This window comes from Lissotriton vulgaris, chromosome 1_1 (assembly GCF_964263255.1).
Source record: "Lissotriton vulgaris chromosome 1_1, aLisVul1.2, whole genome shotgun sequence".
Classification (NCBI taxonomy): domain Eukaryota; kingdom Metazoa; phylum Chordata; class Amphibia; order Caudata; family Salamandridae; genus Lissotriton; species Lissotriton vulgaris.
The window spans coordinates 1,669,914,269-1,669,931,246 of record NC_141685.1 but is presented as its reverse complement, the minus strand read 5'-3'; the positions used below and the strand labels follow the sequence as shown (position 1 = coordinate 1,669,931,246).

At 45.5% G+C, this 16,978-nt stretch overlaps 1 protein-coding gene across 1 annotated transcript; it reads left to right on the top strand.

The window, feature by feature from the left end:
* The first annotated feature begins 9,242 nt into the window (after positions 1 to 9,242).
* On the top strand, positions 9,243 to 9,749 carry LOC147751033 (urocortin-3-like). The gene has a single exon (XM_086937577.1). The coding sequence runs from the start codon at positions 9,243 to 9,245 to the stop codon at positions 9,702 to 9,704; it is 462 nt and encodes a 153-aa protein (XP_086793703.1). The 3' UTR covers positions 9,705 to 9,749.
* Positions 9,750 to 16,978: the final 7,229 nt, after the last annotated feature.

The following is a 16,978-nucleotide window of genomic DNA, read 5'->3' as shown; positions in this document are numbered from 1 at the left end:
TAGAGCAGGGGCCCAAGGCAAAGACTTCACCAGAGTCAATAACTGCCTGTGAATGCCCTCCTCTTTGGATATTACTTTATAAGTGCACGCTATAAATAAAGCTACCTCTTGGCCAGAGGATTGGGAGGGAGTATGGATGGTGTATTATTTAAATTGCCTCTGAAGGCTATCACCCTTCGATCTGAAATACTGCTATTTTGTGTTCAATTTCACGCATTTTCAATGTGTCATGGCTTGGGATTTTTTTCTTTCACAACACGGCAACACCACTCTCACTACTGCCTCTCAGCCAGTCTGTCTCTTCTCTGTCTCCCTCTTCCTGGTCTCTTTCTCTCACCCCCTTCGTTTTCCTCCTATAGACAACTCCTTTCCGATTGATTCCTGATTCTCTCTTTTGTCTTACTGCGCTAAATGCTACAGATCCTGGCCTTTGGTTGTGAAATGTAACCCTCTGTCTTTCCAATAATATTTTTCCAAATAGAAGAGACTAACCTTGGCGCGCACACTGAACAAATAAAACCAGTATAATATGTGCATTCTTACTGTAACTTCGCTTGCTGAACTACATAGGTGCATATCCAGACCGTGTAGTTCACTCTTGTCTCCGCCAGAGGGTACTGTCTGATAGCACAACATTGAATGCTTTGTACACCTCACATGTCAACCGTAAGTTTTCTTGGGCCTTCATAAAATTCCATGCAGGCGGAAGTCCATGATGCATTTACATGCCAACAGACCCCATTCAGGCAGAAGACTCACGGGTTTTAAGCCCAATGTGGCTTTATTTGAGCTGTCTCCCACCTAAAATTGCCTCGGCTTCCATGCGAGTCTTTGGGTAAAATAAATTCCCTGGATATGTGTGTTTTTTAGACTCTCCTTCTTTGTAGCTATAAAATGTTGGAATGTATAATTGATGGCCCGCTGTTTCACCTGCCTTTACTAGAAATAAGAAACAATATGAACTTGCTGCTAATGGTGACAGAAGAAACCGGATCTGGAGAAGTGTGGCTCAGGGTGGAGAAGTGTGGCTCAGGGGTTAGAGGCGGCAGACCCGGAAACTGAGATCGGCCCTGGACCAGGGTTCAATTCCCCGCCTCGTCGGGTCTTGGGCTCAAAAATTCCACGGACTCGATAATTCTCGCTCCGGTGCCTTCTCAACTCACGGGTTCACACTCTGCGACTCTGGGCAATAGCTTGCTTAATCTCCACAACGGCCCCTCGCGGCGGGATGCCTGGCTTTCACCTTGTGGATACCCTGCCGGGGTTATCTCACAGGGGAATACCAGGACGGGTTCCCTAAGCAAGCGCCAGGAAACCCTTTGTGGGTAGCTGTGCGCTATATAAGCTCAAATACATTTACATTTATCTCATTCAAGCTAAGAACAATAGACCATGCCCACCTTAAAGAACTCTATTATACGCAGGACGGTGCCACGGGTGCAGCCGCACCTGTCGCTGACCTCGGGGTTGCTATATTGAGAAATAATAGGAATTTAAAAAGCACCCGCTGCAGAGTTCCTTGTGTGTTCAGAAGTTTTTAGGAAACAATAAAAATGTCAATCTAACTCTGGTGATTAATGTTCCTGTCATAGAGAGAGATCCGAGTTGTATCTAGTGGCATCAGGAGCTGCCCGTGTAGGTAAGAGCGTTGGGGCAGGGTGGGGAGTCGACAGATGGCGACAAGGGAAAATAAAATTAAAAAAGAAAGAAAACTGTTTACCTTGTATTCTCAAGGGACGCTCCTGATTTCCACCCATGCTACAGCAGCAGAGAAGATCAAGATGACTGCGGCAAACAACATATTCCACGCAAATCACCGTCACTCAGTAGGTTACTGGTTTTGTCACATATCCTTTTGTTACTTGAAGTTCACAAATTAGAACCTTAATACAGCATCAAAGAGCAATGCAAACTGCATGGTATAGGTCACAATGTTACGTTTTGTACAATTTTTACATTATCCAATTTTTTTAAAGGGGTTCATTTGGGTAGAAATGTATTCATATTAGTAAAGCTAACCACTGCGGTAAGTTTTAAATTCTGAGTTTGTGCTTCTCCAAACACTCCTCTGTGTTGAAATTATAGACCAAACACTCAAATAAACTGCCTATCAGTGACATGTGACTCCTACAACTTGCACTCCTCATTATCTCATGTAACATTTCCTATAGACCGATTTACACACGTATGAATCACTGTCTCCGTATAATGTGTGTGAAGTAAAGTGCTCTGACACCCTTCATAGGTTTGAGTACCGCTATAAAATAAATGAAAAGCATGTGAGAGAGGGGCTATGGAGAGATGAGGGGCACTGGTGGAGCCTGGTAGTGAGTGAATTAATGGAGAAGGAGGTTTTTCTTGGAGGGTGTCAACAAGGATTGTCGATTTGGGCACCATTGGTGCTAAAGCCGGTTCTGATTATAAGAATTAAGAATGTTCATACCAGCGAATATTCTCATAACACAAACCTAAATAATTGTATATCTGAGCACTCCTCCCTCTAAGCCATTCTCTGTAAGGAATGGCAGGCACACCACTTCCCACCACACATCTTTTATCAGAGACTCTGCTACCCATACCCTTATAAACACGGAAGTCCAGCCACACCTGCTTCCTTTATACTTCTATATTTATTACAACAGGATTCTGACCAAAAACACTCCAACAAAAACGATTGCTACAAAAAACGCTCTATGATCATTGTATTTGTCACTGTCCTGGTTAAAAAGTTCCTGCAAAGCATTAAAAAGAATCTGCTGGCAAATGTCTATTGAGTGCAGGGCATAATTTGTGGTAAGAGTGCACCGCGTCGTTAGTCAGAAAAAGTCAGATTATTTTTTAGTACCAGAACCCGGACTGAGATCGTTCCAGAAAACCTCCCTTGCATCAGTTTTGCTCTACAATGTTTCTTCAATTCTAAGATGCATCAATACCGATGTACCACTTGTGAATGAATATACTCCACGATGTGGTGAGCCACCCGGCCACTGCAATACATTGTTTGCACTCGACTCCCTGGGCCGAGCGCGGACTGGGGAGTATTTAATAAATGGTGACATCAGTGCAGGGGGCTGACGGCACGAACGGAGCACACGAGTAGACGTTCCTTATTGCAGCTCCACTGATAGCAATTAGGCCTCCCCAGCCCACGCACCTTAGAATTCGGTTGCAGCCCTGACCGCATGCTCTAGGGATTACCCCTGCCTCCCCAGCAGACCCCGAGTACCCCTCTGGCGGCGGGGTATCACATTGGCGACAAGAGCGGAGTCGGACTCCGCGAGAGACCTCATAGCCCACGCGTGGGCTGGCCTTTTCGATGGTCGGGAGACTGGAACTTGCTAGGAGCGGAAGTTGGGGTGGACGCCTGGAGGTCGACAGAACAGTACCCACAGGTGGGCAATGCTTGCCATTGCTCGAAAGAGGAGGGGCGGCCAGGCTAGGTCGGAGTTTCGGCAGATCATTGCCCAGCGGCTGCTCCGGAGGTGTGGCTTGTAACATGCAAAGGCAATGCCGGACTCACAAGAAAGAACGGCTGCCACAGGGGTGGCAGGAGGGAGGCCGGGTCACACAGCCGCGAAGAACCTCCCAGAATTCAGTCAGCTGGCAGATCCCGCAGCGGCGGCGCCACGCTGGAAGAAGTAGTTGGGGCAGCTAGAGAACTACTTTGTCGCCACTCGGGAGATAGACAACATGGTAAAGAGTTTGTTGATGCTGTTGATGGGTGGCGATGAGCTCTATGATCTATTCCAAGATCTGCCTGACACTGGGGACCGTAGTGACTACGATAAAGCAATACAGGCCCTGAATCGCTACTTTGATCAGCAAGTTAACCCGAATTTTGAACACTGCAAACTGCGTCAAGCAAAACAACGAGGGGATGAGTCGATATATATGTTCTATGCAAGATTTCGGAAGCTGGCCAGCACCTGTACTGAGGTCAATCGAGCATTTGAGACCAGGGCCCAGCTGATTGCAGGGTGTAAGTCCTCAGAACTGCGTAAACTAATCCTGCGCCAGCCAGGAATCCGTTGGAGGAGATACTGATTCTGGGGAGATCGCATGAGCTGGGGGATGCACCTGCAGGCAAAATGAAGATGGCGCTAGCGAGAAGTCGGCTGGGGGTCGGCCAATATTTCCAACTCCCATGAAAGAGGAAAGGGTTGAGGCGATCAAGAAAACGTATGGTCGAGGGGCCGGGACCGATGCCAAGCAGAAAGACCAGCACCAGAGGTGAGAATGCCGGAACTGCGGCATGGGGGTGCATGCTCAAAGAGTATGCTCAGCACAAGGGAGACAGTGCCTTAAATGCAACAAGTACAGACACTTCTCAAAGGTGTGCCAGAGTGGTGGGCAACAAGGCGGAAGCAGGCCCCCAGGTTAGAGGCTCACGAAGGCGGCCAAGACGGTGCAGGAGGAAGAAGAGTTGGACAGCAGTGGGGAATAATCACCAGCCACCAAGGATGAGGAGGACAACATCTTCGTAAATTCACACATCCGGGGGGTGAACACTACAAAGAGGCCACCGCCTACCTGCCAAGTGTGGATAGGGGAGTCTTGTATATGGGCACTGATTGACACAGGGGCATCCGTCAATATACTGGATGCTGATCAGTATAGGAGGCTCAGCCCAAGGCCCGACTGATGCAGACGGTGGCAAAAATTCTCTTGTATGGAGGGACCACTCAGATTCCACTACAGGGGGTCATCGATGCCAAGTGAAGTACAAGGACAGAGTCACTGCAACCAGGTTCTATGTCTCCTGTGATCAAGCAGGCTCGTTGCTAAGCTGCCACACGGCCAAAGATCTAGGATTGGTGATGTTCGCAAAACATATACATCAATCACAGGCGGACCGAATTCTTGAAGAGTTCCCTCAGCTGTTTCGGGGACTGGGATGCCTGAAAGGAGTAGAGGTCCAGCTGCACATTGACACGTCTATCTAGCCAGTCGCGCTTCGCCATCAAAGGGTACCCTTTCATCTAAGACCATTGGTGGAAGCGGAGCTGGACCATCTGGAAACAGATGGAGTAATTGAATAGGTGTCGGGCCCCACGCTGTGGGTGTCCCCCTGGTCATAGCACCCAAGCCGAAGCAACCCGGGGCCATCCGGCTGTGCGTGGACATGAGGCTACCGAACAAGGCAATCCGTCGGGAAAAGCACATCACCCTGACCATTGATGAGATTGTAACAGATTTGAAAGGGGCACAGTGGTTCTCGAAAGTGGACTTAAACTCTGGGTACCATCAACTGAGACTGGCAGAAGAAAGTAGGTACATCACTACATTCTCCACCCATGTGGGGTTACGCCGCTTCAAAAGACTGAGCTTTGGGATGTTCTCGATGGCAGAGGTGTTTCAAGAGGCCGTGCGGGAAGCACTATCTGGCCTAATGGGAGTCATCAATGTCAGCGATGACATCCTCATCTTCTCGAAGTCGTTAGAGAAACACCATGTGAGGTTTAGGGCTACTCTCCAGCAATTGGTGGAACAAGGTCTAACCCTTCATCAAACGAAGTGCGAATTCTATGCCACAGAGGTCGAGTACTTCGGGTACTGATTCTCCGCCAGAGGGCTGCAGGTGGATTCGGCCAAGGTGTAGGCTATCAGAACGGTGGCAATTCCTCAAACACCATTCGAAGTGCAGAGCTTCCTGGGGATGGCTAACTACTGTGGCCGATTCACTCCGTGGTTAGCCACCATGTCGGAACCCTTACGGACAGACAAGGAGGCCCAAGCATTTCTTGACATCAAGAAAGCCCTGCTAAAAGGGGCAACAGTAGCATACGTTTGTCCGGGAGCGCTACGGAGCTGATAGTGGATGCTAGCCCAGTAGGACTGGGAGCCGTGTTACTACAGGGATCGGACCAGAATGAGTGGGTGCCCTTTGCATACGCCAGCCGGGCACTCACAGTGGTGGAAACCTGATATGCGCAGATTGAGAGGGAAGCCCTGGCCATCCGTTCGGCATGTCAACACTTTCACATCTACTTGTGTGGACACACTCTCACCGTAGTGACAGACCATAAGCCACTGATACCCCTCTTTGCGGGAACGGCGTGGAACGGGCCCCTGCGAATCAAGAGGTGGGCTGTCCAGATTCAGCAGTACCGGTTTGAGGTGGTATACCGTCCAGGAGCGAGTAACCTAGCCGACTATCTGTCACGACATCCTCTAGCTCCTAGTGGGGTCCAAGGACCAGAAGTGGATGAAAGTGCGGAAAGTTTCGTAAGGCAACTGCTGGAAGAAGCCCACCCCCAGGCCTTGCTGCTTTTAGACATCAGGAAGTTTTGCTAGAAGATGAGTGTTTGCAGGCAGTTGCCCGCATGTAACGTGATCACCAGTGGAAGTAGTTCCTTAGCTGAAATAACCGGATGTCTGCCGAGGACAAGGAATACTGGGAGAGCCTGTGGAGGTGCAGAGGAGAGCTGAGCGCAGCGGGGGACGGTGTAATCCTGCGGGGCTCGAGGATAGTAATACCTGCAACCCTCCGTGATCGCACGATCGACTTGGCACACCATGGGGCACCAGAGAATAGAGAAGACTAAGGCCCGCCTGCGAACGAAAGTATGGTTCCCTGGTGAAGACAGGCTTATGGAAGACAGAGCTGATCCCCCGGAAGTACCAATCATCTCCGAAGGACACCAGCATGTCACCTTGGGAGCGAGTGAGCTTGGACTTTGGGAGTTTCCCGGATGGCAGGCAAATGGCAGTGTTGATGAACAGCCATTCGAAGTTCCCCGTAGTGGAGTTGGTATCCTCGACGGCCTTTGAATGCCTTCAGCCAGCACTGGAGAAGACCTTTGCCCTGCTGGGATTGCCAGTGGAACTCCGAACGGACAATGAACCACCGTTACAGGGGCAAGAATTTCACGAGTTCCTCAAGCAGCATGGCATACGGCATGGGAAAATAACGCCTCAGTGGCCGCTAGCTAATAGCGATGTAGAGCGCTTTATGAGGACATTAAATAAAGTCTTGCGGATTGGGGTGGCTCAGGGCGTCAATTTGGAAACCTGTTTAGACCAGTTTCTGAGGGCCTACCACAAAACGCCTCATTGCACGACCAAATGTGCGCCCCATGATCTCCTGCTGAAAGGAGCTGTGCGTGACGGCATACCTAGGAGTGAAGTATGGACCCCTGCCGTTCTGGATGTGGAGCAGTCCCAGGCCCGCCGCCAAAGGAACAATGACCGGGCCAGCAGGAAAAGAGGGGTCAGGCTGGCTGAGATCCAGCTAGAAGACTGTGTGGTGGGAAAAGACCGACACCCAGGGTCCAAGTTTCGCACACCATTTGAGCCTGATCCGTGAAAGGTGGTGCAAATCCAGGGGACTCTGGTAGTGGCCGAGAAAGGGAACCAACACATAGCCCGCAACTTGTTGTGGTTTAAGAAGATTCCAAGACCTAGCGAGGCCGCACCGGAGCCCGAAGTGGAAGTGTGGGAAGAGGAAGAAGCAGAAGTGGCTGGGCAAGGGAGCAACAAAGCGGGAGTGACCCCGGAAAGAACAGGTGGGATGCCGAGCAAAGTCGTCCTGCCCCCAGTCGCAACAGTAACCAACCGGGTGCCGAGAATGGAGAAGACTGGAGCAGACACCGTCGCTATGATTTACGCAACAACCCGGTGCCGAGCCCCCAGCTGTGGGATTTTGTGCGCTAAGTTCTCCCGGTGGAAGACTGACCATGGGTGGTGCCAGATTACAGGTATCCGAGCTGTTTTCTAGAAGTTGTGAGACTGATTGCCATTTTGTTGTTTGGACATTGTTATTTCAAATTCCTAGGTTGGATGGGATGTGGTGAGCCACCCGGCCACTGCAATACATTGTTTGCACTCAACTCCCTGGGCCGGGCACGGATCAGGAGTATTTAATAAGGGGGGACGTCAGTGCACGTGGCTGACGGCACGAACGGAGCACACAAGTAGATGTTCCTTATTGCAGCTCTGCTGTTAGCAGTTAGGCCTCCCCAGCCCACGCACCTTAGAAGTTGGTTGCAGCCCTGATCGCATGCCTTAGGGATTACTCCTGCCTCCTCACCAGACCCCGAGTACCCCTCTGGTGGCGGGGTATCACACACACGTCATCCGTACGCTTTACAAAGCATTCCTCCAGTGATTGAAGTAAGAAGGTACTACTAATAAGAACATAGTTCCATAACTTCTATTTTTGCTGGTGTATATTTCCCCTGCATCTCAGAACTATTTCCAGTTCTGATACTATTGTTGTTACTATTAAACCACGCCTCTTTTTATTTTTTTTATGATTGTAATTGATACTATTTGAAGGTTACTGTTTCACTTGTGTTTGTGCAAAGTGTCATTTATTTTCCAGGACCCCTTCTCTACCTTTTTACTCTACCCTGCTCAGAATCTGCCAGTCGCAGTATCCCTATGTTTGCTGGTACACTTTGCCCTTGAGTTCAACAGTGTTGATTCTACCCCTTTGTTTTAATAAAGGTATCCTTCACTTGCCTCGTCTGAGACCTGAGAACTGTTTGTATTTTCCCTGTGTCAACATCACTGGTACAAACCGTCTGTTTGCAGTTGTTTGTCTGCTTCTGTTCTGCACGGCGAACAACCTTTACAACGCAGTCGTTACACCGCGGTACGTTTACATAGCGGTCATTACAACGCAAGTTGTTACAACGACATGCACTGGATGGCGCTATACACTAAGGAATAGTATGATTTACTATTCCAACACCTTCCCTACTGTTACGTAGGCTGGAGTCGAAATAGTAAATCATACTATTCCTAAGTCCAGCGCCCTCCAGTGCAAGTCGTTGTAACAACTTGCGTTGTAATACCTGCGATGTAACGTACAGTGGTGTAGCGACCGCGTTGTAACGTCATATATTCGTTCTGCACTGTTAACCATGGTATTCACTTTTAAAAAGACAGCTAGCGACTGGAAATATTTAGCACTATTCTTTGCCCAGCTGTTATCTTCGCTCTATTGAGACTTTTGAAAGCAGATTATGGCTTTCCACTATTTATATGTTCAGGGTCGTGGCAGTGGGGATATCTACCAGTTTTCTATTGACAAATGCAATTTCCAAGAAATATATTGGTTTCTAACTCCCCATTCCAGTTGACAGTAAAACTGTTGGAACAGTGTGTGCCCTTCAACAATATGTGTCCGATTAACTAAGGCCTTTTGTTATATTCTACAAATGTGTCCCTTTTTTTCCTGGTCACCATTGACATTGTCGTCTCTCCTCTTGTTGTCTCCAAAGGTCCAGGCTGCAACGATGTCTCGCAATGGGCTCTTTCTTGTTTTGATATTGCTGTGTGCTGCCCGAACCAACATCTCCTACAAGGTCTACAAAGCCGAGCACCTCTTCAGCTGTCTCAACGAAGTCCTCTCTGATGCCAATAGTCGACAGTTGGAGGAGGATTCATTGCTGAGCAAGAGAGGCTTAGACTACCTCCCTGGTGAGCACCTTCTCTCTGAAGAGGAGGAAGAGGATGACAAGGACAAGGACAAAAGGACATTCCCAGGGACCCGCTACAAGTACATCTCGCAAGCCCAGCTGAAGGGGAAAGTGTACCAGAATAAGGCAAAGAGCGACCGCCGAACCAAATTTACGCTCTCGCTGGACGTTCCCACTAAACTCATGAAAATCCTCTTTACTATCGACAAGGAGAAAAACATGCGGGCGAAGGCTGCAGCCAATGCCCAGTTGATGGCCCAGATTGGTCGAAGGAAGTGAAAGCCAGTCTTAGAATAAGATGGGCGTAAGATGAGACTGATTGTACAGTTGTAGGGACCCACCTTGAGGAACCCTTTCTGTTGTGCAAATGGTTCACTCTTTTGCTGTGTTTTCGGTCCTAAAAAGTTGCATTGTGTCATACTCCATCTCTTAGCTACCTGGCTCAGCTCCTTTCGCGGCCAGGTCAGGGATGTTGTCATGTCTCCATTTTCTTCCATGCACTGATGTTTTTAAAGTCCCATTCAGGATGCAGATGTATTTAATTATTATTAATATTATTAAGTTTGGGGGTTTTTTTTGTATGCAGATTGGGATTTAGAAAATTAAAAAAAAAAACGAAAACGATTATTAAAAAAAGTTTGCATCATTTGATGTGGTAGTTTTAATTGGAATTACTGCTCCGGTAATTGTGATTTGCCTTTCAGTTAAGTAAAAACCTCTTGCATCACACCACAACTATCAAAAGATAATTTTCAAAAAAGTAATCAATTAGCAGTCTAAAACAACCACAACGAGATAATCGATTCCATTGGTTTGCAGAGTAACTCAGAGATAAAAAAAAAGTAGCCACATTTGTCAGGCTCACAGACTCTTACCAGATAAACACAAATTTTGACTGAAGGGTGTGCAGGGCAGCAATAACCCACAACCATGGGCAGGTAGGGAAGGAAGCTGCTTTCCAGAAGTCCCTACTGCTAATTATAACCTTTAGACAAGACACTATGCAGTTGGATGCCTTAACACCTCCCCAAGCATACAACCGGCTGCAAAGCCACAAAACAAGCCAGGAAGCACCTTTGATCCTTCTAAGGGGTCCACACTGTGTTCAGTGCTGTTCAGCTGTGTAGTATTGTGTTCTGTTGCATACCCTTCGATCCAGTGCAATGTGACCATCCCGTCGAGGGCTGCTTCCAGCTGTATGCCACCATCAGCCATTTCCAGAAACATGGAATCTGGTGGCTTCCAAAACAGCTGAGCCTCTGGTATCTCTAGCCCTGTTTCCCTAACCACTGCTCTCCCTCTCATCCCTGTTACTTTATAGAAGCTCTCCAACAGCCCACCGGTGAAACCCAGTGTGTCAAGCCAGCAACCCTGGATTTCCACAACTTCTCCAGAGACCTTAAACATGCAGCAGCTCCCACTTCCTCGTCCTGCCTCACTCAGCCATTCCATCCTCCCCACATGATCCCACCTATCACCATCCTCCTCTCCTGCCCATCCAACCTCAGTTACCAAACTTTATCAATGTCACTTCTTCGCCACTCACCCACCAATAGCATTGCATCTTACACCCACATTCTCATGATTTGCCAGTGCCCGTTTTAAAATCCTGGCTACATGTCTCCACATTATGTTTCACATACGTGCCTTAACAAAGTACCAATCTCACAATCAGATCATCTGGGCCTGCCTGGAAGTGTCAGGTTCAGCTATTATTAAACACATTTTATTACTGACTCCTATTGCATCCAACCACTCCCCTCCTCTCCCAATATCAGCCAAAGTATGAATATTTCCAAGTCTGTATTGTGATAAATAAAGAGACTTCCGCCTTCAGTCTTCCATTGGCTTCCCAAGAAGTTCGGGAATTTTCACGAGGGAAAATTTGGGAGTCAGGAAAAAATGTAAAATTGCTAGGAAAAAACGCCTGTGTGGCTTTAAACTCTCGCTGCCACCCTTAACTTTGTCCCAGTGTTCATTCCCTGTCCCTTTGGAGACACCATGACCTGCCTCAAAACCCCTTGCTCGACACTCCTGCAACGAAACAGCTCCAGGACACCCCTGACCCCTAACACTTCCATGATCTCCTATTTGTTGGTGTTGTTAACCTCATCACCATAAATCCTGCAAAGGAACTTCAGGTTAAGACACTGATTTCAACTCTAATCATACCACTAACACCCCCTAACTGCCCAAACTCTTGTGATAAATCCCCAGACCCCGTCTCGTGCATTAGCGTCATACAGCATTCTCTGTTTAGCATCAATATGTCTTTATCTGAACGCTTATTCATGCGCATGACCTTCAACCTCGTCTCCTTGGCACTGCCGTTTCTCCACACCATATACGAGCACAAATTTCAACCCAGATATGTCACTCAGTGCTTGAATACAACCCATCAATCTTTTTCTGACATACCTGATTTGTTCGACTCATTTAGTAATGCAGTTAGCACAGCTGTAATCACAATGATGGCAAATCAGTCAAATGTGTACTGCATTTTCTATACCTGTCCTGTTCTTCATCCTGCCCTCCTGAACTCTAACTTTTACCAAGATAAACTTCAAAATGGCAGAAAAGCAGAAATCACATTCAACAGAATCTCCACCTATCCTAGCTTTTCAACCACTCACCATCCACTCCCATTCTAAATTTCCTTCAGCATCCAGCAATCAAAATCTATCTAACAACCTCTTCTATATACCAGTGTATTCCTATCTACTGTATCTGCTTCTATCCTTATCCTTCTCCACGTCTCAGCCTCCTGCAATGAGGTCGCACACAACATCCTCCTAACAATGCACTGACCTGGCTCACCTCCAACTAGCTGACCACATTCACCCGCTCAGCTGATGCTCCTCTACAAAACCTTCTTACCTGTGGAGCCCGCCAATGACTAATGTCTGGAAAAGTCCTTTTTCTCCTCAACCCCCTTCATTGACCAGTTCCCAATCTGCTGGTGCAATGGTGACCTCTGAATCTTTCTATTTTTTTTCCCGTTATCATCAACTAAGTGTGCTGTCCAGGGTGGAAATGAAGAGGAGACATCCCCAAAATTAAATGTTTCCACAAAATGACAAAAAGTCATAAATTTGATTTGATTTCACACAGAGAAGTAACCCTCTTGGAACACATGTTTGACTTTTTAAAAACTTTTTGACTGGCTGCTATAATCAAAACTTTTAGAAATAAGATAGCATTTCCATTTATCAGTTATAGAATGTGACATTTGCAAACCTGAGATAATTAATAAATTACAACTGTTCTTTCACAAAAAGTTACGTTTCAAATAGCCCTGTGCTCATCTTAAAGAACCTGAAACGAGTCAGTCGGTGCTCATACTCACTTCTCACTCAAACTCAACCCTAATGGACTTAGTATGGCTAGCAGCAATCAAAAACCGACTTGTAACTTGGACTTCCATGCTCCCGAAACCACTCACCAGTACGTGTTTTGTTCATTATTGAGATTTCATATAAAAGAGTTTACAGCAACCTTATGGCGAATACAGGACACATCTTCCCTGTCTTACAAAAAAGGTTTCCACTAATCATCAATCATAAACTCCTGTGGCCTCACTCCCCAATTTCAGCACAGCCTCACCACCCAAGCAGGTACGTGGCATGCCTATACACCTGTTCACTGATAAAGGTACCCTGTTTAGTTTTACTGATTCCAAAGAAAAGATGAGGAAAAAAGCTGCATTGGAAAGAAGATCACGGTATATGATTCTGACCCACTCGATGCTGACATCAAAACTATTTGATGGTACTCTGTCCTGCATGACTCAAGTAGTAGTTTTAAATTGTATCCTTCGATAGCCGTGAATCCGATTGTTATTCGGGGCTACTGTGTTTTACTTTGCTCCATCTCAAAAAGAGTCTCAGAAAAGTATGAAAAGAAATGTGCTACAACGTTATCTGCCAGGGTCCAGATTTGTGAGTTATGAAAATGGTTGATTTTCTCGCTAGTGAGTACGCTCTTGTCCATTAATATCAAACGCAATCACATATCAATTATTTAATAAATCCTAAACATATGTTCTACATGGTTGGGCTATGCCCAGTGCATAGCATTCCTCACGGCCTGTCGTCATCTCAGATGGCCTTTGAAAGCGAGGCTAGGCCAGAGTGCCTGGATCAATTATATTTCTAATAAGAGAGAAATTAATGGACCAATGGACACTAGGTTCTCTCAAAAAGCTTCAATTTATAATTGATTAATTGAAGACATAAAAGATTGACGAATAGAGTGTGAGTGGCCCTAATGATAGAATAAAGAATGTTCTCTCACAAAAAATAGCACAAATGAATTCATATATCTATGTATATAAACAAATAGTATACGGGAGGGGATTGAGTCTCATAACATGCAATTCACTCATTGAGTTGCACGCCAATAAATATTGTTGACACGTTACTGCTGTGTGTGCGCTATACCACTTTAAAATAATATTTGAGCACATTGTATGTGTGGAGAAAGGATGAAGACTTAAAATGTCAAAAATGTTTCTCGGGTTGGTGAATAAACTATTGAGAATTTATTTTTGGTTTTAGTTCACTAAATCTCACATGCCAGGTAAGGGAATCTTAAAATTTTCTCTATTAAAAATCCTTTGTTATTTTTGTGCTTTATTCATAATTAGGATTTCATCTGCACCAGGCATTACGCCCTTAATGAATATGCATGTCCCTATATTTGTAAAAACTACCATTAAATATGTACCCTTTGGAATCCGTGGCTCCTTCTTTACGTCTTCCTAACATCTGTAATCATCATGTGCCTTAATTAGCACAGAATAGCACATAGCCATAAACGCTTTCTTTTATCTGCATGGTACAAAATAAGACCAGGTTGGCAAAATCTTGTCTTTCTTCTTTTAACACAAGTTCATAATGGAGTAGTCACTTCTTTCCATATTGACCTTGTACCACACAAGAAAACTGGTTCTATTTCACCAAAATATTACTATTTACTGGCATAATGTTTGGTCTGAGTCAAGGTACAAGGTAGAAATGTCAAAGTTGAAATTTTTAAATATTAGTTTTCCTGTTGTTTTATGATAGTTCCTTCAACTAGTAACTAATTTTGATATATAGTTCTAGAACCAGACCTAGAACAATATAGTAACTGAATACACCGAGCCAGATGTGGGCGAAAGTTGCTTTGGCGAATAGGCAAGGTGGTACAAAGAGCAGTGCAGTCAGATTGGGACAATGAACCTGTGCAGAAGGGGAACCTATAACTGAGAGGAATCTGAGGTTATGAAGCTACACTGAATGCAGCTCTCAGTAGGATGGACTGTTCCTATAAGGTAAGGATGGTGGACCCATAATCCAAACAGACTGCATTGCAAAGTCATATGAGGAAGGCAATTGAGTTGGTTCTTTGATTAGATCAGTGTGTTATGCATCTCTATATTTTAGGGTGAATTAGAAAATAAACACTGGTGCAAAAGAACAACTGGGATCAAAGTTACTGGTGAGGTAGATCCTATGCAGATATGTAGCATCTGAGGTCTACTAACACCAGCAGCAAACAAAAGATGGTGGGAAAAGCAGGAGTGTATGCACATTAGTGAATAATGGCACATTACAAAAATATTAATATTAAACACAGTTCCACTAGAGAACAAGGGTCCAAAGGACAATATTTACCGACTGACTAAACAGATTCAATCCCCAAATCTCAACTAATACAAAACACAAGTGGAATCCGGTGGTCATCTCAAGGGACTAAAACAATGAGAAAGGTAAGAGGAGATGCAAGTACTGAAAGACACAACTCACTATCAAGGGTATCCCATCCACGACAATACAGTTAACCACATCGCTGCGGCGCATTTTCCCGCTGTGTGCGGCGTTTTTGAAAATACCTGAGTTCATGACGAGCTCAGCTCGTCATCAGCACGCGACAGGTAAGCCTCATGACGAGCTGAGCTCGTCATCAGCGTCGATGTGGTTAAATAAATCTTACTGTCACATAGGAAAGTGACTTATAGATTTCCATCAACTGCCCTTTGTGGCCAGTGTCATCATCTGGAATTCCATCTTTCCTGTCACAGCACCTCATTAACACGAGGTGACTCTGTGCCAAGTGCAGTAAAGTGTACAGATAACAGGAACCAGAAGATAACATATGCCTACCAACCTATGTACAAGGGCCAAAATAAAGTGCAGCGCAAAAAGTGGAGTGAAAGTTAAAAAGGATATGGAAGTATACAGATAGCTTTATTCAAATACTACTCCCAAACCTAGTTAAAAAGTGTGCAGGAACGGCGTTTACCAAATATGCCGTTGTTTTCAACTACGGTCTACTAGTTTCAGCCAAAAAGGGGCTTCTTGCCCTGGCTTTCTTCAGGACCAAAAATACATGAGCTACTGCATTTGATGATAAAAATAAATATAGTGGTGAGTAAAAAATACCTCCATACAGGCAGGGTGAGCTTCACTCCTGTCCTGTGCGAGGTAATAACCTCACCTCACCTGGTACTCACTTAGGTGTTTGAGAGACCCCGCCCTGTCCATCGGTGCTTCGGTCCTATCCCGAGTTTGTGGGTAGGACTGAGGCACCGACTGACAGATTCCACTTGTGTTTTGTACATTAAAAAAAATGTCATGAGTTACCTGTAGGAATTAAACAGGGTGCAACACGAAGAAAGTGTAAAACGTCTAGAGAAGAAGTCCACTCGGGTGAATATGACTGCCAAACCCATAGACATTTGCCACAAGAGATCCTTTTGAAGATACACACTATAATAAAAAAAGCCCCTGTTTTGAGTAGATCCCTGCACAACTGGAAGCTTTATTGATTCCAGATTTGAATGTGGACAAGAAACTTTATTTCGGAAAAGGATGAGAGTTGGTGGCAGCAGTTGGGAATTTCAAGACATGTTCCATAATCATTTGACACACAGAAGACATTTGCTTCAGCAAGGTGTTGACAATTGTGTCTCAAAAAAAGAAGAAAGTGTGGTTTGCTGCAACATAGAAACTGTTCTCTACTCAAGGGAAGTGTTTGGGAGTGAGTGAATGAGCCATTGAAGAGGACTACAACACTCTGCTAATGTATTTAGTCCAACCATGGACAAATGCCTCCTTGCTGTTCCTATCATTTTAGTATTAAAATGAAACCTGGGAAAAATATACAGCACGGTCAACTGTATGCATCCCACTTTACAAAGCAATTAGCAGTACATTCAATTTATTGGGGTACGTTTCAGAAATGATTTATTTAACCCTTACCTTCAATTGTTGTGGCTCCGCCATTTTTTATACAGAAAAAGCCAGACGGCCCTCATCTCTGTAAAGATTTCAAGTGATAAATAATATTCCTATAACAAATGAATTCCACTAATTGCCTTTTGGATTAAGTCCATGGAGAAACTGTTTGTTCTAAAGTCAAGTAAAGACTAGCTCAAGACGGTAAGGGGGTGAGATGATCAATGAATAGGCTATAAGGGATCTAGGAGGGATCCAAGAAAGAGTAGTAGAGGGAACATTAAGGAGGAAAAGAGATGATTTGAACATACTTGGAAACAAATACAAAAGATC